This window comes from Arachis duranensis, chromosome 3 (genome assembly GCF_000817695.3).
Source record: "Arachis duranensis cultivar V14167 chromosome 3, aradu.V14167.gnm2.J7QH, whole genome shotgun sequence".
Classification (NCBI taxonomy): Eukaryota; Viridiplantae; Streptophyta; class Magnoliopsida; order Fabales; family Fabaceae; genus Arachis; species Arachis duranensis.
Genome location: NC_029774.3, coordinates 12,739,024 through 12,765,011, shown reverse-complemented (window position 1 = coordinate 12,765,011; position 25,988 = coordinate 12,739,024). Strand labels below are relative to the sequence as shown.

The 25,988-nt window shown below is 31.7% G+C and overlaps 4 protein-coding genes, 1 long non-coding RNA gene and 1 pseudogene across 5 annotated transcripts; 3 read left to right on the top strand and 3 right to left on the bottom strand.

Moving 5' to 3' along the window:
• The first annotated feature begins 465 nt into the window (after nt 1–465).
• Nucleotides 466–11,980, top strand: LOC110278426 (uncharacterized; annotated as a pseudogene).
• Nucleotides 11,981–12,808: 828 nt separating this feature from the next.
• Nucleotides 12,809–13,865, bottom strand: LOC107477694 (uncharacterized). Its single transcript, XR_001589817.3, has 3 exons — nt 13,730–13,865; nt 13,572–13,628; nt 12,809–12,976 (listed from the first exon to the last, which is right to left on the bottom strand). It is a non-coding gene; the product is annotated as an uncharacterized LOC107477694 (long non-coding RNA).
• Nucleotides 13,866–16,244: 2,379 nt separating this feature from the next.
• On the top strand, nt 16,245–19,135 carry LOC107477659 (glycosyltransferase BC10-like). Its single transcript, XM_016097713.3, has 2 exons — nt 16,245–17,604; nt 18,739–19,135. Exon 1 carries the CDS (start codon nt 16,492–16,494, stop codon nt 17,578–17,580), a length of 1,089 nt encoding a protein of 362 aa, XP_015953199.1. The 5' UTR covers nt 16,245–16,491; the 3' UTR covers nt 17,581–17,604; nt 18,739–19,135.
• Nucleotides 19,136–19,851: 716 nt separating this feature from the next.
• LOC107477682 (uncharacterized) lies at nt 19,852–20,805 on the bottom strand. The gene has a single exon (XM_016097738.1). It carries the CDS (start codon nt 20,803–20,805, stop codon nt 19,852–19,854), a length of 954 nt encoding a protein of 317 aa, XP_015953224.1.
• Nucleotides 20,806–20,841: 36 nt separating this feature from the next.
• LOC107477680 (uncharacterized) lies at nt 20,842–21,909 on the bottom strand. Its single transcript, XM_016097737.1, has one exon. It carries the CDS (start codon nt 21,907–21,909, stop codon nt 20,842–20,844), a length of 1,068 nt encoding a protein of 355 aa, XP_015953223.1.
• A 1,770-nt stretch (nt 21,910–23,679) lies between these two features.
• Nucleotides 23,680–25,988, top strand: LOC107477693 (uncharacterized). Its single transcript, XM_016097747.3, has 3 exons — nt 23,680–24,057; nt 25,330–25,437; nt 25,534–25,988. The coding sequence occupies exons 1-3, from the start codon at nt 23,746–23,748 to the stop codon at nt 25,843–25,845; spliced, it is 732 nt and encodes a 243-aa protein (XP_015953233.1). The 5' UTR covers nt 23,680–23,745; the 3' UTR covers nt 25,846–25,988.

Sequence of the window (25,988 nt, the reverse complement as noted above, 5' to 3'; positions counted from 1 at the left end):
GCCAGTTCCGGCGTTTAACGCTGGAAATTCTGAGGGTGACTTTGAACGCCAGTTTGGGCCATCAAATCTTGGGTAAAGTATGGACTATCATATATTGCTGGAAAGCCCAGGATGTCTACTTTCCAACGCCGTTGAGAGCGCGCCAATTGGGCTTCTGTAGCTCCAGAAAATCTACTTTGAGTGCAGGGAGGTCAGAATCCAACAGCATCTGCAGTTCTTTTTAGTCTCTGAATCAGATTTTTGCTCAGGTCCCTCAATTTCAGCCAGAAAATACCTGAAATCACAGAAAAACACACAAACTCATAGTAAAGCCCAGAAAAGTGAATTTTAACTAAAAACTAATAAAAATATACTAAAAACTAACTAGATCATACTAAAAACATACTAAAAACAATGCCAAAAAGCGTACAAATTATCCGCTCATCAATAGGCTCCGACCATGAAGTCATTTGCTTGAGGATTTTCATGGGGGGTCTCAACCCTAGGCTACTTATGTGGAATTCCCTCACCCAAAAGAGGCATTTTGCACCAGACGAAGCTAGCGAGCACTGCTGCCACGTTGTATCTCTTTATGCCTTTGGATATTTGGAAGATAGTATGGAATATCGCATTGTGCATGTACACAAGCGGCACTACTCTGACAGCACAATGTCCTGGAGTCTTTATAGTTCCATGGAAAGGGAGTGGACTCATGAAGGTTCATTTGAGAGCAATGTTCAGAAGCTTGGACCCAAATCTGTTGTGGACAATGGCGTCGTTTACTGGATAGGTTGGAAACGTCCTAACTTTCCTGAGCCGGTAAGCATTATCACATTCAATCTCAGGCATAGATCTTTCCATGAGGCTACAATACCCGCAGAGGTGAAATCTGAATATCACTCCCTGACTCCTTTTAAAGAAGGTATAGGATTATTAACCTATCACAATGTTGGATTGTCAAGACAGATATCGGTCTGGGAAATGAAGCGAGATGGGGATCAGAATCTTGATTGGGCTAAGATGATCAAGGTTACTGGGTTTGGAATTCTATACAGTCCTTCCTTATTAGTTGGTAAGGATATCATATCCGTAATGGAGACTAGGAATGGTTCTAACTGTTCAAATGACTCTGAGAGGACTGATCTATTTATAACAAAGCTGAGGTTCATGGAAGCAAGAAGAGTCTACCTGGTGCACTAATTTTGGCAAGAACATGTTAATGTAAAGACAATCACTCTGCACTCCAATAGACTCTATATGGTTTAGTATATCTCGATGAGGGTGGGATGGGAGTATAACGATTCCGGTTATTTTGTTTTGTGCCACTTTATACTTGGACAATTTGTCTTATATGATAGGCTTTGTCCACTTTCTTTGAGTTAGGAGTTATTTCTTTTTTAGTACAAATTATAGTGTAAATTTATCAATGGGAGGCAACCATGGTCATAGGAATGGTTTATCAGTTTGGGATAGCCTAAAAGATTACTAGCTTTATTTTGCTAGATTTATTTATGTTTTCAAATTCAGGTCAATATCTTATGTATTAGCAATATATATGTAATGGTAAGAGTGGCTTGAAATGATATATTGATTGCTAATAATATATATCTTATTCTGAATAGTATAGTGAAATGCAAGCTAACACACCGATGAATCTTGAATTAAAAAAAATCAATCACTAATCTATATATTGACATAATCTAATTAAGGAAATGATCACTAATCCATGTATGACAATTATAGAACATAATCAAGTGTTCTATCAAATTATGTTACAACAATAATTAGATAAAACTGTTTCGTGAACTATTATCTTTTAAAAAGTTATTTATAATTAGCTTTTACACACAAATCAATTTTTTATTTTCCATAATGACCATTACTCAGATTATTTACAAATTATAGCTAGGACACAGAGAAATTACTATGGTCCCAAATTGAGGGATTATGCATATGAAGGTTTAGAGTTTGGGAAACTCAAATTAAAACACGAAGTTTTAGCAATATCATGTAAAAAGCAACATCAATAGCTTTATACTAAGATGAGTCAATAACCAAAAAATATCATTCACCTTTCAAACTAGACTTTGGAAAAATAAATGAAATAATCGTATTTTTATGCAAATTCTTAACACAATGCACATGTGAAGTTTGTCCACTCATCTTTATATTTAGTACACAGCATAGCATTAGAGTAAGCTATGAAATAGAGAGATATTGTACCATATATGTGATAGAAATGTAAGTCTACAGAGACACTAAGAAGGAAAAACCACATTGATATAGATAGGAATATAAGTTTACAACTAGGTCACAACATTTGGAGGAGCAATTTGCAGAACATCAGCTACACTTTTCAGGAAACAAAGAAGAACTATCCTTGAGGAGAAGAGGAAGAGGCAACGAACAGTAGATTTGGAGCCACCAGAGCAACCAAGAATGAGACGACCTCTTCAAAATATTATATTAAACTCAGTTGATAAACATCCAAGTATGCATATGAAACTCAGTATCTTTCTATTCATATTAATTTTTTTTTACAAACTTATAACAATAAGAAAGTAGAAACTATAAGAAGTATATTGAGCATCCTTTTGGTTTATGCAGAACAACAAGGGATATTTGCTAATAACAAAAGAAAGGTTAATGTTTATGCAAATAATGATCGAAATATTCTCCAAAACAACCAGAGAATGTATGATATTGAAAGTGGTTCAATACTTAAAGAACAAGGACAAATTAATGATCCATCAAGTGGTAACTTTTTAACAAACAAAAAAACTCTAAAGTTATAATGGACCGGAGCCATGGGTGGACTAACATTGTTTGTTGTTTCAGTGATAGTTGTGACAAGAAAGAAGAGACAAACTAAAAACTGGGAAAATAAAGGAAATGAGAACATTGTAACAAGTATTGAGCTTTCTCCCTCACAGACAGTTAGCACAGTTAGATGCTTGATCAATAATATGACACCGTTTCTACAGAATTTAGCTTCTCCATCAGCTGTACATGTTGCTGAAACTGGAGGTACCATCCCAAGTTTCTAGATTTTATTTAGCAAATATTTAGATGTTTCATAAATTCTTGAAGTTGAGAAGTATATATGAAAGATGTATTTAATATGCTCGATACTGGTCAATGTGAGTAAGTTTATGTCTTTTCTAACTTGCTTTGATTTATAGAGAGATAAATCATGCATTGGGCATTACAATAATTTTGTAATTACAACACAGCACATGATTAGTATTGAGTAAGAACACATTGTTAGTGTAATAAAACTAATTAAAAATGTTATATTACTAAGTAACTTAATTTTAAGTTAATTTGAAAGCCAAAAGAATTCATTCCATTTTAATATAAATGCTCATTACACATATGAAAAGATCACTAAATTATGTTAAGACATTGTAGTTGGAAATTGTTGAGAGCATAAAGTGGTAATGAATTAAACTGATTAGTAGAGGAAGCAAAGAATTGGAGAAGAGAAAAAGGCATTGAAGCTTGTTGGAAAAAGGAGTCCCTTTAAAGAATGCAATTTTCATGGTGAATGACAATTTCATAGACATTAAATAGACATAAATAAGAACAAGGTGCTTATAATAGAGAAAATTTGTGTATGTCTGAGAAAAATAGTAACCATTCCATTAACTTAACCTCTGCAGGTACTGCATCAACAGTTACAATGATAGACACTCCAAAACAGTAGGCTGATATAGGTTTCACAAACAATATATAATTTTCTTTGTTTAGTTTTCCAAGTAATTACTCCAAATATTTTGTTAATGTTGTCATATTTGTTTATATCAATTTGTACAGCTGAAGATGATCCCAACCGAGGTAGTTGCACATGTAAGTGTGACTACTATGTCATTGGTTCGTAACATACTTAAAAATGGGCTTGGAGTTTGGGTGGAGGACCCTATTCAAGACATCAGGTTATATACATTATAGAAATTTTTATACAATAATATGGGACACAGCTGCAAGTTATTGAGTTACAAAGCAAAGCTAAGAATATGTTATGTTAAATTATTTGGGTAATACAAGAAAACTTATATCGTAGCGTATTTGAGTCACTTTATAATTCTAGGATTTGAAACCAAACAAATGGAAATGCAATAAAAATATACGATATATAAATTCTAATTTACATAAGGATGAATATAATTTTGATTAAAAGTTCTCTTTAAAACAAAAGTTTTGAAGAAGTTTAATATCTTTATATGGTTATGGTAGTGCACTAAACATATTTGTCAATTTAGAGGAAACAAAAAATGCAAGGAGGGAGAGAGGGTTCATACTCGCTAGCAAGAGGAAGCCCATTAATAAAACAGTCATATGTGGTAAGCTTCCGAGATAATTCTTTTATTCCTATAAATTTAAATTGTGTTATCTAGATTTCATATGGATTCATAAATAGTGGATCTAAACTAATAAACTAAATTGAAATTCATGATTGGAGTTTGTTTTATTAGTTTGAGGATATTATTTTTAGAAATTAATTCATGAAAGGCAACTAAATCACATCTTTGATAATCTTAGTTAAAAAGGATTAGAACTCATATAATTTTCATAATAGTTGGATATTTTTGGATAATTGAATGTAAAATTTAAATGATTGGAAAATAATAAAAATTTGATCATTTAGTTAGAATAACCGAGACTTTGATTTTAATAGGTTTAATTACGTTGTTGGTTCTTATAGTTTTGCAAAATTTTTAATTAAGTTCCTATATTTTTTCCTTTTAATTGAGTCCTTGCACCAATTTATTTTTTTAATTGGGTCCTTACACTTTTTTTTCTTTTATTTGGATCCCTGTACCAATTTTTTTTTTTAGTTTGTTCCCTATACAATTAAGCCAATTACTACTAAAAGAGACCTAATTGAAAAAAAAATTTTGGTGCAGGGACCCAATTAAAAGAAAAAAATATAGGGACCTAATTGAAAATTATGCGAAATTATAGGGACCAATAAAGTAATTAAACTATTTTAATATTATGAATTAAAGCAAAATTATTTTGATCATTTTAATTTTTTAAATTATAATAATGATGTTAAGTTAATGAATGAAAAATTTTATATGTAAGAATAAATATACAATTATTTATTGAACTTTATTTAAGTAGTTTAATTTTGCAAAAGAAATAATTTATAATACAGGTTTAATTCTTTTATAACTAAAAATTTATAATTTATTTTTATTATTCTTATTTCAATGGCATAAAAATTATAAGATTTTAGCACAAGAAAAAAAATTTTTGCATGACTTTTTTTTAAAAAAAATGATATATCACACTTTCTCGCTTTCAAGTTAAAATAAAGCTGCAAAAGTCACTTTGCCAAGCTACTAATTCATAATACATAAGGTTGTCTGAAGCTAGAGTAAACTACAAATTGAATTAGTGTTACCTTTATATCATTTATTAAACTAATGCAAAATTAATTTGATTGCTTTAAATTTTTAGCTATAATAATGGTGGTAAGTTAATTAATAAAGAAATTTAAACATCAGAATAAATATACAATTTTAGGCTAACATCCTTTTCCTATGGTAGAAATAAGAATTTTATTCATAGAAATTAATGATATTAGTCGTTAGTTAAATCAAGACATACACGATCTATTGTTAATGTAAAGAAATTCAAGACATACACGATCTATTGTTAATGTAAAGAAATTAGATATGGTAATCTTATTGTAATGTGTATGACCAATTAATGTTTCAAGTTTCAGAAAATAGAAAGAAGGTTAGAATAGATAAAAGATCCACACCAAAAATTGCAAGTACTGCAAGAGGTATTGAATCTTATATTACACAAAAACTACAAATGGTTTTGTAGGGTTAAGAAATTTTGTTATATGTACAATTTCTGAAAGAGAGCCTATGAGAATATTATTTTGGTTCTGTGTAATAGGATCATATAACAAAACATTTGGTGATAGAATAGGAAGGCATGCCAGAGAAAGCAAATGTATATTATGGATTTCAATTACTGGGGTCATGTGGAAATTATCGTTAACTGTTAACATACTTAATTTGAAATAGCATGAAGATACTAAGTAATATTGAATTCTACAGATTATTCGCATATGGGTGATGCAGTTAATGAATGTCAATACTGTCATGCACTATTTTGGTACGATGAAAGGTCAAGAAAATACTATAATACAAGTGAACCCAAGTATACACTCTATTATAGAGGAGGACATGTAAAAATACCACAACTACAAAAAGCTCCAAATATTTTATACGACTTATTGTACGGTGATGGGATTAAATGCAAGCATTTTTGAGAAAATATCAGGAGTTACAACAGTATGTTCCAATTCACTTCAATGGGTGCAAAGATTGACCGAAGTGTAAGTTCTTCAAGGGGACCACCTATTTTTATATTGTATGGAGAGAATTACCATTTGGTAGGTAGTCTTTTACCTCCAGAAGGCAGCACTGCAAAATTTGCTCAGCTATATATTTTTGATACTTAAAATGAGGTCTTGAATCGAATGTCAGTTATACGGTATGACACAAACCTAACTTCTAAAATACAAACTACATAGTATTTTAGAATATGATACATTTTTGTGCAAAACTGTTTCTATTTTTATTCAACTTAATCTTAGGATGTGCTATTTTTAAATGAAGGGGGGAAGAGCACAACAACATACATGAAGACATTGTTAGAGATTTAAAGCAAATGTTGGATGAGAACAATGTATTGGTGAAGGCATTCCTTATGGTTAGAGAGTCAATGACAGCTGAGTCTATGTCTAATGTGAAGCTTAGACTCTTGGGCAAGAGGGGTAAAGATGGTAGAAGATATAACCTACCTTCAACAGATGAGGTGGCAGCATTGGTGGTCAGTGATTTTGATATGGATAGGACTGATAGAGACATTGTAGTTGAGACACAAAGTGAAAGATTACAACAGATCAATCAACTTAATCTTCCTTATTTGGGTTTACAGTATCCTTTGTTGTTTCCGTACGGGGAGGATAGATACAAGGAGGATATAACACTTAATAAGAAACATAGTAATCGTGGGAATGGGCGAAAAGAATTGTCACTGAAGGAGTTTTTTGCTTTTAGGGTACAAGAAAGATTAGCAGATGGTTCCCCATTGTTGTATTCGAGAAGACTCTTCCAACAATTTTTGGTTGATGGATATTCGATGATTGAGTCAGCGAGATTAAACTATATACGACTTGACCAGAAAAAATTGAGATGTGAGATGTACAAATGGGTAAAGGAAGCTATGTTGAGTGGTGAAACAATCCCGTCAAGTCGAGGTAAACGTATCATACTACCTTCATCATTTACAGGTGGTCCCAAGTACATGATACAGAACTACCAAGATGCAATGGCAATTTGTAAAGTTGTTGGTTATCCTGACCTTTTCATAACATTTACATGCAATCCAAAATGGCATGAACTTGAAGATTTCTTGAAGAACAGAGAATTACATGCAGAAGACCGACCATACATGATTTGTAGGGCTTTCAAGGTGAAACTAGATAAACTCATTAAAGATATCCGGATGAACAAGATTTTTGGCAACATCATTGCAGGTTTGTACAATTCTTTTTTACATAGGAAATTTTATGATTACTTATTGGTGTTAATGGAAAACCAAAGAACAAATCATTTAGTCGAACCATGCAAAGTTAATATTCAAATGAATTATGTTTTATAGTGTTGATTAAGAATTAGTTCAGTAAAAAGTACTTAATAGTTTGAAGGTTACTTAGCCATATAATAGATAAGGGATATTACAAGATAGTTTAAGGACAATAGGGATATATAGGTTTGCCTTACTGAGCATAACATTGCAACAAGTAATATCGGAACAAGTAAAATTACCAATGGGAGACACATTGGCTCTCTCATATTCAACAAGTTTATAGTGAAAACAAAAACGATTTTTTTGTCCAAAAATAGATTTGCATACCAAGGAGCTATTGAAAGAGTAAGCAAAACTTAATTTTAATGAACATAGTATAAAACTGAACATTTGTATACAAATTTTCTATGACCATAACACTGTATGCTATTTTTTTCAGTTGTGTATACAATTGAATTTCAGAAGCGTGGACTTCAACATGCTCATATACTTATTTTTCTTCACCGAGATGACAAATACCCTACTGGAGAAGACATAGACCGAATCATATCAGCAGAAATTCCAGACAAGGAGAAAGACCCGGAATACTATGAAGCAGTTGAAAAGCACATGATGCATGGACCATGTGATTTTCTTAGGAGGGTCTCACCCTGCATGGAAAATGGAAAATGCATATGACATTTCCCAAAAAGATTTATTGATGCCACCACAGTCGATGAAGATGGTTATCCAGTTTATAGACATAGAAAAGATGGGAAAGTGATTACAAAGGGTGGGGTTGATCTTGACAACCGATATGTGGTCCCACATAACCGATTTTTATTGCTATGGTAGGGGCACACATTAATGTTGAATGGTGTAATCAATCAAGATCAATAAAGTATTTATTCAAGTACGTCAATAAAGGAAATGATCGTGTGACAGCATCTTTCTATAGAAGTGCCAGTGGAGATGCAGAAGCTGATGATATTGATGAAGTAAGCATGTATTATAATTGTAGGTACATATCTCCATGCAAAGCAGCATGGAGAATTTTTGGATATAATGTCCACTACAGGGATCCGTCTGTCGTTCGACTTGGTTTTCATTTGCCAAACGAGCAAAATGTCATATTTGAAGATGATGATAACCAGCGGAGGTGGCTAAAGAAGCGTCGGTGAAGGAGTCAATGTTTTTGGGTTGGTTTGATGCAAATAAAGAACACACAGAGGCAAGAACTTTGAGATATGCTGAATTGCCAACAAAGTTTGTATGGAAGGCTACTGAAAGAGTTTGGGCTCCACGAAAATCACACTCAGTAATTGGTAGGATTTTCTTTGTTCCACCAGGTTCAGGGGAAATAATCTATTAAAGACTATTACTAAACTTTGTTAGGGGACCAACTTCATATGAGGAGATACGAACAGTTGATAGTGTTTTATACCCGACATTCAGGGATAAATGTTATGCAAGAGGACTTTTGGATGACGATAAAGAATACATTGATGCAATTAAGGAAGCAAGTAATTGGGGTCGGGAGATTATTTGAGGAAGTTGTTTGCAACATTGTTGTTCTCTAAGTCAATGGCAAGGCCTGAACATGTATGGGAGAATACATGGTCTTTGTTATTCGATGACATTCTTCACAGGCAAAGAAGATTACTGGATAACCCAAGTAAGTATAATTTCATGTAGGTAAACTACAAACTAAATTAGAGTACCTTTATAGCATTAATTGAATTAAATTAAAATTAATTTGATCATTTCAATTTTAAATATAATAATTAGGTTAAGTTAATGAATGAAAAAAAAATAGTTTTTCTTAATGAATATACAATTATTTATATCTCTTTATTTAATTAGTTTAAATTTTTTCTTATTTCACTAACATAAAAAATTTAAAGACTTTAGCACATGCCACAAAAAATTTGCCAATTTTTTTTATATATATAAAATGATACATCACATTTATTGGCTCCTAAAGTTAAAACAAAACTGCAAAAGCTACTTTGTGACACTTCTAATCCATGATACATAACGATGTCTGGAATTCTTAGGTAAGCAACTGAGTATGTGTAATGACTTAAGGTGGCGATTATAGTATCATTTTCTTCTGTTACATACCTCATCTAATAAAAAAAGAGAAAGAAAAACCAACCAACTATTCCACCATTTGTTAGAAATGAATTATACCTTGACCAGTAAACTTACCAACACCAGAACAAGGCTATATTGACTACATTCATATAGATTTTTAAAATTAACTTTTCCAACCAAAACTACTACACTTGATAGTTATTAGCTCAAGCCAAAAAAGTTAATTAGCCTTTTAAATTTGAATTTAACACTTTTTTTAAAATACCTTAGTTTATATTCATTTAAAATGATAAACTAAAAATTCTTGAAGATTAAGAAACATAAGATTTCAATTTTGAAAATGGTAAATTAAAGCAAAATTAATTTGATAATTTTAAATTTTTAATTTATAATAATGATGTCAAGTTAATGAATGAGAATTTTTACACGTCTGAATAAATTTACAATTATTTATGGCTCTTGACTTAATTATTTTAAAGTTTTTAGAGAAATATAATAAAATGATAACCTTTTCATAATAAAAAAAATTTATAATTCACTTTTTATTATTTTTATAATATCATGCAAGTAACAAACACATTTGCTTCAATCCTGTTGTCACTTACTTTTGAGTTTCATTATTCTTTGTAGATCTACATTTAACAAAAGAAGAGTTAAAGGAATTTACTCTCATTGACATTGAGAACAAATTGAAAAGTTACAATAAGAGTCTTATGGACCTCCCATCTATGCTAGTCTCGGATGTTGAATTAACTTCCAATGCTTTGATGGCTAAGGGAGTTAATAGCCTAATATGCGACGAGATTTGTTATAACATACGTACATTAGCAGAGGAGCATAACAGTCTCTTGGATCAGCTGACAAATGAGCAGAAATATGTGTATGATCAAGTAATGGATGCTGTAACCAAAAAGAAAGGTGGAGTTTTCTTCTTATATGATTACGGTGGTACAGGAAAAAATTCGTTTGGAAGACATTGGCATCTGGGTTGAGATCAGAAGGGAAGATTGTTTTGACAGTTGCATCAAGTGGAATTGATTCTCTTCTACTACCCGGTGGCAGGACAGCCCACTCACGGTTTGCAATCCCCCTTAATCCGAATGAGTTTTCAACATGCAACATAAAACAAGGGAGTCCACTTGCAGATTTGTTGGTTAAAACTAAACTCATTATTTGGGACGAAGCCCCTATGGTTCACAAACATTGCATTGAAGCACTTGATAGGACAATGCGAGACATATTAAGGTTTACTAATGTAAACAGTCTCGATAAACTATTTGGAGGGAAGACAATTGTCTTTAGGGGTGACTTTAGGCAGATACTACTGGTTATACCAAAAGGTAGTAGAAAAGACATTGTATATCCACAATAAATTCGTCTTACATTTGGGATAGTTGCAAGTTGTTGATGCTAACTAAAAACATGCGTCTACAAGCCGGAGGCAACAATGCAAGGTCTGTTGAAATAAAGGAATTTGCAGAATGGATATTAAGAATTGGAGATGGGAGATATGGAAAATCTCTAGATGGAGTTGATAAAGTTGAAATCCCAGATGACATCCTCATAAATGAGTGGGATGATCCTATAGTTGCTATTTGTAAGGCAACTTATCCGGAGATGTGGGAAGGAACAAACCATGATTTTCAAGCTGAGGATCCTGCTATTCTGGCACCTACCTTGCAATTGGTGGACGAAATTAATAGCTACATCATAAGTTTGAATCCTACCGAAGCATAAACTTATTCCAGTAGTGACAAAGTGTGTCCAACAGAGAACAACAATGACATTCTAGCATCAGTACACACTCCTGAATTCTTAAAACACAATTAGGTGTTCGGGCGTGCCAAATCATGAATTAACAGTCAAGGTAGGGACACCTATTATGTTACTAAGGAACATTGACCATTCTGCTGGACTGTGCAATGGTACTCGGTTGGTTATTACTAAGCTTGGTAAACACATAATAGAAGCAAAATGTATCTTAGGAAAAAATGCAGGTCAAAAAGTATTCATTCCTAGAATGACTCTAAGTCTTTCTGACCATAGGATACCATTCAAGTTTCAAAGGAGACAATTTCCTATTATGGTTTCTTATGCAATGATGATTAACAAGAGTCAGGATCAATCATTATCAAAAGTTGGTTTGATTATAAGGAAGCCAGTATTTACACATGGTCAATTATATGTTGCGGTTTCAAGAGTTACAAATAGGAAGGGGCTTAATATATTGTTATGCCATGATGAGGACAAAAGCAATGAGACAGACAATGTGGTATACAAAGAAGTATTTAGGAATCTTGGTTAAAGATGTTAAAACAATGGAGTTGCTGAAAACTCACCAATTTAGGTAATTATTTTTTAAGTGTAATTTTTTCCTGTAGTTATGATTTATTTTTAAGGACTATTTAGTATGTGCTTCCAGAAGGTTATTATGAACAATTGGCTAATATTGTGATGATTATTGAGCAGTATATATATTCTAGAGATGGATAAATATTTTGAACTATGTGAAAGATGGATTTAATATGCTCAATACCAGTTAATGGAAATTAGGTTATGTCTTATCTAACTTGCTTTGATTTATAGAGAGATTAATAATGTATTGGGCATTACGATTTGGACTAATTTTCTAATTACAACACAACACATGGTTAGTATTGAGTAAGAACACATCTTTAGTGTAATAAAACTAATTTTGAGAACTATATTATTAAGTATCTTAATTTTAAGTTAATTTGAAAGCTGAAAGAAGTTAATATTGCGATTCACCTTATAAATACGACAGATAGACATTCATGGGAAAGAACAGGGACACTAAAGTCTTATACACCCCGCAAAACACAAAATATACTGTGATTGTTTTTGTATGATAGCTATCAAATCAGTAAGCATAAACCATAATTAACTTAATCTATCTATCAATCACTAATATAAGCCACGAAATATGAAAGCAAGCATTTGATATTGATTTCAGGAGACTCATCATCAAATTGAACAACTTATTTCATCATAGATTGAAATGACTGACCCTCAAATGTAAAACGTAAACAATGGCAAATCAATAGAAGTGGAGACCCAAAAGGAAAGTGAACGAAAACTAATCACATCTAAAATATATAAAGCTGCATGGAGGAATAAATTAGTCTATCAAAGATGAGAGATGTCATCTCTTCTTCTGCCTTCAAAAATATCCTCAGATGCTCACTTTGTTGAAGTTCATGATGTGATGCTATCCTATTTACAAATAGGTCCAATGCTTGTTGCTTCATCTCAATAAATTCAGCACTAAAACGTAATTTCTCTGCAGTAATAAACCATGACACGTGGAAATTCATAACACCTTTAGAATAAACATTCAATGGGAATGAACAAGTCACCATCTAAGTTATGATTATGATCAAACTATTCTCATGATAACCATAGTTATTTACTAGAATATATTTCAAACAGGACCTTCAAATTATTTGTTGAATACAACCTACTTTTTTTTATTTTGGGATTTTCACTACTAAAAATACCTCAGTTAAAATGTTCTCATTACAGCAATTAAGAAGGCAGATTTAAGTAATTAACTTTTGAAAATTAATATAAACAAGAAGATGATGCATATAAAGAATCAAACTAAAGGTAGCATAAGCATAGATTTTGATGCATTGGGTATAATTATAGTAATGAGTGTCCTTATGAAAGCATAAATTTTGATGCAAATTTGTGTTCTCATCGCATCATGCAGTACCAACAAAAAATAAGATCAAGAAGTAACACAGGCAGTTTTCTAAGTAGTTCCATGCTACCAATTCTGACAAGTTGTTCGTTGGGATTGCCCTTAATTCATGTAAGGTTCATATCACACATGAGATCACGAGTATTCACGTTAAGAAATTAAAAAAACTTACGTCCAATTATGTTCAATTCGGCACTCTTGACAACTGCTAGGCAATATACAGTTTGTTCTGCAACATAATAAGGGAAGAAACTCAATTAAAAATATATAGATCCAAAAATAACATACAAGTATACCAGGATTAAAGAGGTGAATAATTTCTTTACTCACCTGAGTAGTGATAATAATTATTGTATCATAAACAGGAAAATGGCCTCCACCTCCCATAGTTAAACTCAAAAAAGGTATCAAGTTATCATAAACAGGAGTGTAGGCGGTGTTACCACGGAGGAAGATATCAAATCTACTCACACCGCTTTTAACCACCATAAATTTGCATCCGTTTTATTGTTGAACTGGAAACGAAATGGTAGCTACAGCACATTATGTATATGAGTTGAGTTTAACATTTTTTTGGGAGGAGGTGGTGGTTGACGGCCTGAAAGTAATTTAAACTCCTAAACCCCTTTTTGAAAAGATTCAATAGAATTTCACATTAACTCCCTCTGATTGGTTGAAGCACATTAAACATTTATCTCTTTCTGATTGGTTGGTACATTAAATGTCTCTCTTCATTTCAATATTCAATTTTTAATTAACTAACAAAGTTAATGTAACGGTCATATGTTAATTTGATAACAAAAAATTCAACTTATGCATTTGTGGATTTAAAGGAAAAAGTATAAAATATAAAAAAGTGCATTTGTTAATTAAATTTTTTTAATATATTAATAATAATTATATTTTTATACAAATATAAAAATATTTCATACTTCAATTATTCAAGTTACACTTATAAATCATAATATAATATTCATATACATAAAGATTACATATTATAGTAGAACAATAGTATAGTATATTAAATATTGATTACATATTTATTATAAAAACATAATAATTTTTATAATAGAATAATATTTTTGTTGTAATTATAAAACTAAATAAATTCAATTATGTAGTACAAAGAGTTATAATATCAAAAAGTCCATAATCAAGTAAATATGACTTTTATTATAAAACAGCCTGTGCGTACACGCGGGTGATACACTAGTAATAATATAAATTTGTTAATTTGTTAAACTTATTATTAAAGAATAAAGTTTATTTAATACGAGGACAATAAAAATTATTAATTTATATATTAAAAACTAGATCATAATAAAAAAGAATTTAATGAGAAATGTGTATTATACCGATAAACCATTAGTATGCTATAACATTTATTTACAACATTTTTTATTTTGAAATACAATTTACTAAATGTAAGTTTATTTTATATAATTTTTAGATCCACCTCTACTGTTTCTATAATGATGCCAAACTTTAACATAAACAAGAGATAGAAGTATCAATTAGGTTAGTCTTACAAAATTTTGGTCCTATCTCATTGGGCCAAAGTGATAAAAGATTCCAAATTCAAAAGGGCTAAAATTTTAAACAATCCACAGAATCAATCATTTTCACGGGCAAAAAAATTTAGAATCAGTCCATGAGTCACTTCTATTTTTTTTTAGTCATATCGGCGGAGAAGAGAAGATGAAAATGCGACGCTGGAACAAAGAGAAAAGGAAGATGCGACGACAGCATCTGGAGCCGTTTGAGGCGTCACGGCGGTGGCGGCTGAGAGATGAGTGCGACGGCAGCGGAGAAGAGAGATGGAGTTTATAATTAGGGTTCTTTCTTTTTAGTAATTTAGCCTTTTGATTGATTTTGGGCTTTAGGGTTGACCCGGGCCCAATTATTTTTAGGGTCTATTTAGCGTGTTTTTCTTGATATATTTAAGGATTGTGGGTTGGAAAAAAAACCTAAAGGGCCTAAGGCCAACCCTAGAATTGGAATTTAAATTGACATCTCTAATCAGAGATAAAGATGAAAGTTCTGAACAATCACTTATTGCAAATAAGCCTTAACTCAAGTGGTATATGATCCTTTTTTTTATCAAGAGGTCTTGGGTTTAAATTTCATATAGTGCAAATTTGATCAAAAAAAAAGATATCATGTGTGTATTGGATATGGTGTGTGTAATTTAGAATTGGAAGTTTCTTTGGACACAATACTAAATAAAAAAATATTTTATATTATATATATATTATATAAAAATTTAAAATTTATGTATATTCATGTCATATCTCGTACCTTTATGAATATTCATGTATCATAGCACTTGACTCAAAAGATACAAGAGAAAACAAAATTATCTCATATTTTTCTTCAATGATGAGAATTTGTATCATTATTTGCCAATTGCCACGTGCTCATGTGGTTGGCTCTTAGGTATGAACCTTAGTAGCTTACATGCGTGTTTTTATAACTTCCTTTCCTTATTGTCCGCACATAAAATTGGCCAAGAGAATTAATCTCCCGCTCACATAATATAGACGAAGGCTTTCATAAGAACATTAATTAGATAATTCAACAATGAGTAATAATTAATTCAATTTTGTTAAGAAACCAATATTTTTTTAACTAACGAAGTGGTATCTCAACTAAAATCCCCAACCAATGTTAAGGAAAATCAACCGATGCACCTCTAACTCCTCTATGGTTAACAAGAGGAAAAGCCAAAAGGATATTATATTTGCCATAGAAAAAGAGGAACAAGTAACCAACTTCAGTTGTAAAACATTAAACGGCCAAGAAAAAGAAAGGGGGAAAAATTTATCAAACACACACCAAAGCCTACTTAAATTTGGTTCAAGTTACTAAAAACACACAAACATACTAATTTTGGCTCCAAAACTTCTTTGACCAATATTCCATTGACATCAATATGTCATATCCTCCCTATATCCCTTCTTCCATCGACTCAAGTACCTCCCTCCAATCCAAACATAAACATGCCATAATCATAAACCACCAAAAAAACCAATCTTTTCCATTGTTACACAAACCCAGCAAACTTATTTCTATGATCATATTTTGAGATTCAAATGTTGCCACACACAGCATTGGTTCTTGCATTTTCTATCCTACTCTCCCTTCCTGTGATCGTCATTCTTGGGCCCACAGTATTAACCCAAAGCCACCTCCATCTCCCATTCTCCCCACAAGACGAACTTGACGACCTCTCCCTCTTCACGCTCGCTTCCACGTTCCACCACCACGCGCCACCCCAACACAAACCTTCTAGAATCTTCCAATTCTCCTATCAAACCAAACCAAAGCCCAAGATCGCATTCCTCTTCCTCACCAACACCGACCTCCACTTTGCCCCTATATGGAACCTCTTTTTCCATGACCAACCCACCAATCTATACAACATCTACATCCACAAAGACCCTTCCGTGAACCTCACGCGCCCCGTCGAGGGAGTTTTCAAGAACCGTTTCATCCCTTCCAAGAAAACTGCACGCGCCTCGCCAACCTTAATATCCGCCACACGCCGTCTCCTCGCCCACGCGCTCCTCGATGACCCTGAGAACGCGTACTTCGCACTTCTCTCGCAGCACTGCATCCCTCTCCACTCCTTCCCTTACGTCTACCGCTCCCTCTTTTTCTCCACCACGTTCGACTCGCCCGGGTTGACCCGACCAACTCAGACTCACCGGAGCTTCATCGAAATCCTCACCCACGCGCCGAGACTCTGGAACCGATACATCGCGAGGGGCAGGTTCGCGATGCTTCCGGAGGTGAAGTACGAAGACTTCCGAGTTGGATCGCAGTTTTTCACGCTCACGCGCCCCCACGCGCTCCTGGTCGTGAGGGACCGCGCGTTGTGGAGAAAATTTAGAAGTCCTTGCTACAAGAAGGACGAGTGTTATCCAGAGGAACACTATTTTCCTACATTGTTGTCAATGATGGATCCTGAGGGCTGCACCAATTATACGTTGACACATGTCAATTGGACAGGGACTAAAGGTGGACACCCTTATTCTTATAAGCCCCAGGAGGTTTCCGTTGAACTGATTAGTCGATTGAGGGAATCAAATTTCTCTGAATCTTACCTCTTCGCCAGGAAGTTCACCCCTGATTGCTTACAACCCTTGTTGTATATTGCAATGGCCATTTTCAAGGACTAAAATTCATTAAGATCATCATACATGGTACGCTGATTATTTTATTTACGTATGAAAATTTGTTTTCATGGTGATTGTTAAAATATAACACTGTGTGTTTGATTTATATAACCTATAAGAAAACGGTGATAAAGTTAAGGGTGTATTGTATTTTGTATATAACTAGTCATTATCGTAAACAAGATCAATTGTTATTGACTTATTGTTTACTCTTACAAAGAAATAATATCTGTACCATTAAAATGAAAAATATACGTAAAAATTATGCATACATCATTACTGGGGAGCACGGAATGGAACCCGAGTCTCTTGGGTGAAAGCCAAACATCTGAGACGCTGGACAACGATATTTGAATCCATTTGTACCTTACTTTATTTTAAAAAAAATTAGAAAATTAATATTTTTTTTATCAATATTAGCTAATATTTTTAATTAATATTTTATTCTTATATTATTAGAAATAATGATTTAATATTTAGAATTTAGAATTTAATTTTAAAATATAAAATGTTAGCCAAAAATAAAAAATTTTATTAGTAATGTGTATTCTCTCTTATCTCTTAATAGATAAGTATTATGCTCTGATGCATTTATATACTTGTGGAACAAGTACTCCTATTAAAATTTAAAAGTATCCTGAGTAGAACATAAAAAGTATGTATAATTTATTTTATTTTATTATTAAATTTAATTCTACTGTTCTGTCTCTTTTATTTCATTTTATATTATATTATATATATTTTGTTTTTACTAATCTGCTTCAATCTTAATATGTGAGAGAGGCGTTTTTTTTTCGCTAAAAATAAGAGATTCAAATTCCAATTTTTTAATTGAATATGGAGAGACTATGCTATTTGAATTATTATTTATTGGCTGATAGAGGCGTTTTTAATTTGTCTTTTTGTTTGGTTGTTAGGAAATATTGTTTCTATTAAATCATAAATGCATTGATCTATATTCCTTGCAATCAAGTCCCTATTGGCAGTTGAGACAGATGTTGGTTTATAACATCTTTAGTTCACATAATTTCTTACAGCACATTATTTTACATAACACAAATTTTTTATCTATTATATTAAAAAGGCTAAGAAAACAATTTCTTATTGGATTCAGCAATTTAGATAATAAGTAGTTGAATCTCATTTATTTTATTCTCACAGGTCGAATTTCAGTGAAGACAGGAGGATATGTAGCTAAATGGAATTGATGCATATTGTTCATAGTCGCTATTAAACTTTCTTGGGGGCATATATATGGTATGAAGAGGTTTATCCCTCTGGAACTCTAACAACGACAGAAAAATACATCACATGCAACATAACATGGAATTATATTAGAATTTGAACAAATTAAACAAAAATTGTAAACATCTATGCTGTAACTTCAAAATTTGAATGGCAAGGAGGTCTAGTGTAGCTAGCTTAGTGTCTTTTTTTTATGAGTTGAAAAACAAAGCTGGGTGTCTTTTATTCGTAAATTTGGTAGTTGTCATTGGATAATGATGCATGTAATTTTCTTGCATGGTTGGGCTTTTTAATTAGTTAGTGAAGTTGCTTTAAGGGAACATTGATATTCAGTAACATGTACTAACATGTAATATTAAATATGAATTAATTTATAGTTTTCAAGCTGCCTTTGTGCCTCATTTGAGTTATTTCTTACTTTTTTTTAGTTAATATTTAAAATAATTTCTTAATTTTCAAATCAGTCTTAAATTGGCTTTTTTATTTTTAATTGGCTCATATTGAACTTTTAAATTTTAAAAGTTTACTCAAATTAATCCCTCTATCTATTAACATGGGAAAGTATGAAGAGCCAATAGAATATTTGTATAATGTGTACAATGGAGGTTTATGAAATATTAGAAATATAACTATTAGCGTTACCTTTTCCTATTAGCCGAAGTTTTTGGGATGAGTGGTATCATGACATGGTATTAAAGCGCTAGATTCAAAAGGTCAAGAGTTCGATCCTTGATAAACCCCAAAATCAGTTTAAACTTTTGAGAACAAATAGTCCATTGTATCCTAGCGGGATAGTTGAAACGTTAAGTAACATGTTAACCACTTTGTTTACTCACTTATGTGTTTTAAAATCTTGAAATAGTTATTCTATTGTATGCAGGGACAGATCCAAAAATGTGATCATGCGGGGCCAATAATATATATAATATAAAAAAAATATATGCAAATAAATTATAATGTAAGATGTATTACAAAACTAAACTCATAGAGAATATATATTTAAAGTACAAAAAAAATGTGTACTTTTTACTAACGAAGTGGTACACGTCGATTCTTCATATCATAAAATTCATCGATAATAGAATCTGTGTCAAATCTTTCAGCAATCTTCTTCTCAATGTAAATCAAAAGACAATTAGCAAGCAATTCATCTTCCATTTTGTTTCTGAGTCTATTCTTCACAATATTTATAGCTGAAAAAGATCTCTCAGCTGTAGCAATTGAAACAGGAAGAGTTAATACCAAGCGAATCAAACGATCAATCAAAAGATATGTTAAAGACTTTCCTATCTTCGTTAATCCTTGACATAACTCTGAAATTGTGCACAAGTTAGTTAATTCAACATGATTAGGAACATCAAGTTCATAATGTTGAACTTGCATTCTAATGTGAAATTTCTCTTGGTCACTGAAGTCATCTGAATAAAACCGTTCTACTAATTCACATACTTTGTTGACACTGAAGAACTTATAATTATCTCTGGGATCTAAAGTTGAACTTAAAGTAAGCAATTCCACCATATTATCATTGAATATTCCATTAAGCTCTTGTAATTGTGTATCAATTACAGCAAAAAATAAATTAACACGGTAATGATACTCCACTGAAATTTGATCAACAATTTTGCGAGTTCGGCCTCTTCTAGGAATATGCAATGCATTCATATCAGGAACTTCAACTTCATGTTTCTCACAAAATAATATAACTTCTTTTAGGAAAGCCTCCCAACTTGATTCTCTCATTTTTTGGATTAAAGTCTTCGTAGTAGAAACCAGAGTTAAAGCATTCAACATGTCTTGATATTTTCGTTGCAAAGCTTGACAAAGATCATGACTAACTTCCAAAATATTTCTCATCAAATGCAAAACAAAGACAAATTCAAAGGATATGATAGCATCATAAGCAGCACTAGCATCTCCACGAGTAGAGAAATTACCTTCTTCGGTGTTTTTTTCAAGAACTTCACAAGTAGCATCAAACATGCATAACAAGCTACGTACATAATTCAAATGAGACCCTCATCTGGTATCTCCAGCACTTTGCAAAGCACCAATTTGATTAAGTCTACTACCTATCACAATTTGATCATTGGCAATTAAGTTTGCAACATTATTTGCTTGAGCAACCCTTAACTGATCATGACGTTTAGGAGAAACAGTCACAACATTCACAATTAGTGTAAGTTTTGAAAAGAATTGATGAACATAACAAACTTCTTTGGCTGCAGAAACAAGTGCTAATTGTAATCGATGAGCAAGACAATGAATGTAACAAGCAAAAGGGCAATCTTTCAAGAATAGAGCTTGCAATCCATTCCATTCACCACGCATATTACTAGCTCCATCGTACCCTTGTCCCCTAAGATTTTGGACATCAAGATTATGACGAGAAAGAACTGATGAAATTTCTGTTTTCAATGTTAAAGAACATGTATAAGAAACATGTATAAGATCAAAAAATCTTTCTTGAACACAACTGTGCTTGTCTACAAATCTCAAAATCACATACATTTGTTCTCGCTTTGACTCATCTCTTGCTTCATCAATAATTATACAAAATTTAGAATCACCAATTTCTTCTCGAATTGTTGCACGTACTTTCTTGACAAAGATATGCAATATATCTTTTTGAACACCGGAAGATATATATTGAGCATTTCCATGAGCATTTTCAAGGACAATATTATTAACATTCTGATTACAGAAAGCTAAAAGCTTAATTAACTCAATAAAATTTCTCCTATTCAAAGATTCAGGACTTTCATCATCACCTCTAAATGCACATGTTTGAAATGCAAGCCATCGAATAGCATTAATAGATGTATTCAATTTTAAACGGTTATTTGCAATAGTTTCATCACTATACCTATCAAGAACTTTGTCTATATACTTAGATTGAGCCATTAAATCATCACAAGATTTCACACATAAATTATGGGGAGAATTAGGAATAGAACCCTCGTGACATATAAATGCACAATTTACCCTATTGTTTACTTTCTTCCAATTACTAAATCCTAACTCTGAAAATGCATTTTTTCCATCATTGCGAGCACCATAATGTTTACCAAACAAATAGCAAGACATCATTGCGAATACCATAATGTTTATCAAACAAATAGCAAGACAAACAATAAGCAGCATCTTTTTTCGATGAATATTCTAACCAACTTAAAAATTTCTTAAATCAAGAAAATTGAAAATATCGACGACATGCACAAATATATATATATTTTTTGTATCAGTGTGATTGAAAATTTTGCAAAATTTTAATATAGCTTAGAATAAATTGCAATGTATGCCTGTATTAATTTTAATTTTCTTATTTATAGAAAAAACTTCAACAGTTATTTTTTTTTCTCTCACATTCTTCTTTAAACTTATTTTTCAAAATTTGTACCATGTTTTTCACTTTCAGCGTAAGAGTCAAATATAAATTTTAGTGTTCAAATCAAAATCATTGTTAATTAAGTCAAATATAAATTTTAGTGTTCAAATCAAAATCATTGTTAATTAACTTTTTTTTTTTTACATTGTCTGTCTCTAATTTCAACTCTCTTTAATCTTCATTTTCCTTAAGATCAACTTAATTTACAATCGAAATTTATTTGAGTCGAGAGACCCATTTTTACTACCAACACACTTGGTAGTTGTGCTGGTACATATTACTTTCCTAACATTGAGTCATTGACTCGATAGATCTAGCTCCCAAAAAAATTTGATACAATTTTTTTGTTTTTTCAACTTTTCGATATGGATCCAAAATCGTAAAATAGTATTGAAGAGGATGGAAAAAGAAAATGTAACAACAGCTACCACAACTTCCCACCGTCTATCAACTTTATTAATTTTTTAAAGAAAATAAAAATGTAGATTATATATATAGAGATATGTAATGTTATATACATGTTTAAACATGGATTACCAAATTAATCACTATGTATTTATAATAAATATATGTATAATTTAATTTATTTATATTAATAATTAATTTTTGTTTATATCAATTATGTTATATGTAAAAAAACTAGTAACTAATTAATTATCGTTATATAAAAATACATATTTGATATTTTATAAAAATTTTATTATATTATTATAAATAAATTTGATTATTCGTCTAATATAAGTTTAATATTTTATTATTGTGTTTGATTGTTTTGATAACTGGTTTAGGTAAAAATTTATGTGTAAAATATTGTTTATAAAGAATATTTTAGTAAATTTTTTTTATAGTTGTTATTTTTTAAAAAAAGCTCAAGTCTAAGTCTATAATTTTATACTGTTAAAAAAACATAAGCTAATTTAATCTCTAATGTTATAATTAAATTCTATTTTTTTTTAGTATCTAAAATGTTTTATTCAAATATTTTATTTCATCCTGTTTTTATATCAAAATTATTTTCCTTAAAAAATATATCTTTTCTAGACAATCTCTTCTTCTATATAACAATAATAATCACGAGTGTGACTATAATTATAATAATTTAGTAATAAAAGTGATCTAAAAATAGAAAAATATTATTAAAAGAAAAAAAAGGTTTTGACTCAAAGAAGTACCACAAACTAAAATATTTGATATAAAAATATGTNTCTCTAAAAAGATTTAAATTAAGACCTTTTAATTTAATCATAAGAGCTAATTTAAAAATAATGTATTTATATATATTATTTTAAAAATTTTTATTAATATTTTTTTTAGTGACTAATATATTTAAAATATAAATACTCATGAATTTATTTTCCATTCTCTTCTAAGAAATATTAGATTTTATGCTAAGGAAAGATAAAATAAAAAAATAAAAAATAAAAAAAGTCACCCTTAGCCAGTGCATTCAAAAAGTTCAGAGAAACAAAGGTTGGCATCTACCATCATCATCATTATCATCATTCATCAATCATCAACTGCCCTACCCTTGAACAATGGCACGGTGGTTGATGGCAATGGTGGTGCTGACACAGGTAGTAGTAGCTGCTACTCTTGCTTCTGCCAGCAACACCAACAAGGTGTACCAGCCATGTTCTGACACAAAGATTCAGAGATCTGATGGATTCACTTTTGGCATTGCTTTCAGTTCCAAGAACTCATTCTTCTTCAACCAGAACCTCTCTCTTCAGCTCTCGCCTTGTGACACTAGACTCTCTTTGCCTTCTTCTAACTCCCAGCTTGCACTCTTTCGTCCCAAAGTTGATGAGATCTCTCTCCTCACCATTAATACCTCTACCTTCTTCCCTGTAAGCACATACATTACTACTTTCTTTCTCTCTTTTCTTATTCAAAGTTTACTTCTTTTTCTTGTTTTCTTGAAAAAGGTCAACGTGGCGAAAGGGGGGGGGGGCGAAGATTGAAATCAAAAAGTGAAAAGTTTTGAACTTTGTGGTGACATATATGTCTGTGTACACTATTGGGGTTGAAGAATGAATGCCATTTGGTCATTGTGTTGAAAGTTTTGGATTTTTATGTTTATATGTATCCTATTGGGGTTGAAGAATGCTATGATGGTCGTTTTCATTGGATGGGAACTGGGATTGGTTGCTTATTACTGTGTTGTTATTGCAGGTTTCCCTAGATGCCATAGCAATTGTTTTCTAGCTGCTAATTTCTAATTGATTTTTTTTTTCAAAAAGAATCTATGTCATTGTATTTTGTGTCAATACTCATTCTATTGCTCTTGGATTTTAGTATAATCTCTGTGTCAACACTTAAATTCTTGATTCTAGTATCCAATTGACACCTACTTTTTAGACTTTCAAATAACATTGGTGTTTGTAGTTGTACTTCTCTGAATTTATGGAAGAAAGATGGATCAAAAGATATTTAAGTTGGGCTACTTTGCTAGATAAGGAATATGGATTTGAGTGAGAAACTATTAGAAATGAGTCCCAATGAAGGGCCAAACTGACAACTGGATTAATCGAGTGTCACTGTGACATTAAAATTAAAAAAAAAATAAAAATCAAAGGCTACTTAAACTTGAAAAAGCATATTATTATTGCTGTTATTAAGTGAAGAATTCATGCAAAGTTGTTTGCATCCCAGTTCTTAAACTTGATAAGTTCATGGTGAAAAAAGTACATGTGTTACTCAAAAGACTTAACAGATAAGATAGGCATATTTAAAGTTCATAATTATTAGGAAAACAATGTTACTCAACTAAACCTTTGGCTTCAGTGTGATCAAGGTTTTGATTTGTTCAACTGCATCATGAGGACATAAAACAATGACCCCTAATCCATAATAGTTTAGCAGATTATTTTGAAACATGTAAAGATTTCTTCTATTCTGGAAAAAAACTTGCTTGAGTTCCTGATTAAATAGCTACTAGTATTTTGTTAGAGATTTTCCCTAGTTTTCTCTGCATATTGGAAAGGGCTCTACTCAATTTATTTGTAATAATCAATGTCTATTCTTGTTTGAAAACATGATTTCCCCAAAGAATAAATAGCATAGCAATTGTGTCATTATAAGAGCTAGTTTATGATTTTCTTCTGCATAATGGTAAATAGGATTCCTATGGTGGGTACATGGTGGCGTTCGCAGGACGGAAATACGCAGCTCGTTCTCTACCTGCCTTTGTTGCAAATAACACATTCATTGTGACAAGTTTTACATTGGTAAGATATGACAAAGTTTGTAAAAATTTATGGACCCTTACAAGGTTAGTTTCTGGTTTGTTATTTTGAATAGCTTGATTTCTTCATTTGAATTAGGTGCTGGAGTTTCAAAAGGGTAGGCTGCAAAATTTGTATTGGAAGAGAGATGGATGTGTTGCATGTAGAGGAAAATCCAGTTTTGTTTGCCTCAACAAAGTAGATTGCGCTATCAGGACATCGTCTTGCAAAGGCCGAGGAGGTTCCGTGGATTGTAGCCTTGGGATTCAGCTGGCGTTTTCCGGCACAGACAAGCATCTTAGAGTGCTTAATTCGTGGTATGAAGTTGAGAATCTGAGGCAGTACTCGCTTTATGGCTTGTACTCGAATCTAAGGGACTCTCTGACTAGTCAGTATAACAAATTCTTTTAACGAAGAAAAGATGAGTTTAATCTTTCTTTTACTTGTTGTATTGTTTGTTCTTGATGATCTTGTAATTTTTGTTTGCTATTTGCATTCTTGATTCCTTGTCACTTGACATTTTTCTGCTTCATCAATTTATTGTTCATGAGTCA

What these genes read in the sequence shown, in the direction of transcription:
- LOC107477659 (XM_016097713.3), top strand. Translation starts at nt 16,492, where the DNA reads ATGTTGCCACACACAGCATTGGTTCTTGCATTTTCTATCCTACTCTCC.
- LOC107477682 (XM_016097738.1), bottom strand. Translation starts at nt 20,805, where the DNA reads ATGTTTGATGCTACTTGTGAAGTTCTTGAAAAAAACACCGAAGAAGGT.
- LOC107477680 (XM_016097737.1), bottom strand. Translation starts at nt 21,909, where the DNA reads ATGTCTTGCTATTTGTTTGGTAAACATTATGGTGCTCGCAATGATGGA.
- LOC107477693 (XM_016097747.3), top strand. Translation starts at nt 23,746, where the DNA reads ATGGCACGGTGGTTGATGGCAATGGTGGTGCTGACACAGGTAGTAGTA. An exon ending in ATACCTCTACCTTCTTCCCT is followed by an intron (nt 24,058 to 25,329) that starts GTAAGCACATAC and finishes AATGGTAAATAG; the next exon opens with GATTCCTATGGTGGGTACAT. An exon ending in TTGTGACAAGTTTTACATTG is followed by an intron (nt 25,438 to 25,533) that starts GTAAGATATGAC and finishes CATTTGAATTAG; the next exon opens with GTGCTGGAGTTTCAAAAGGG.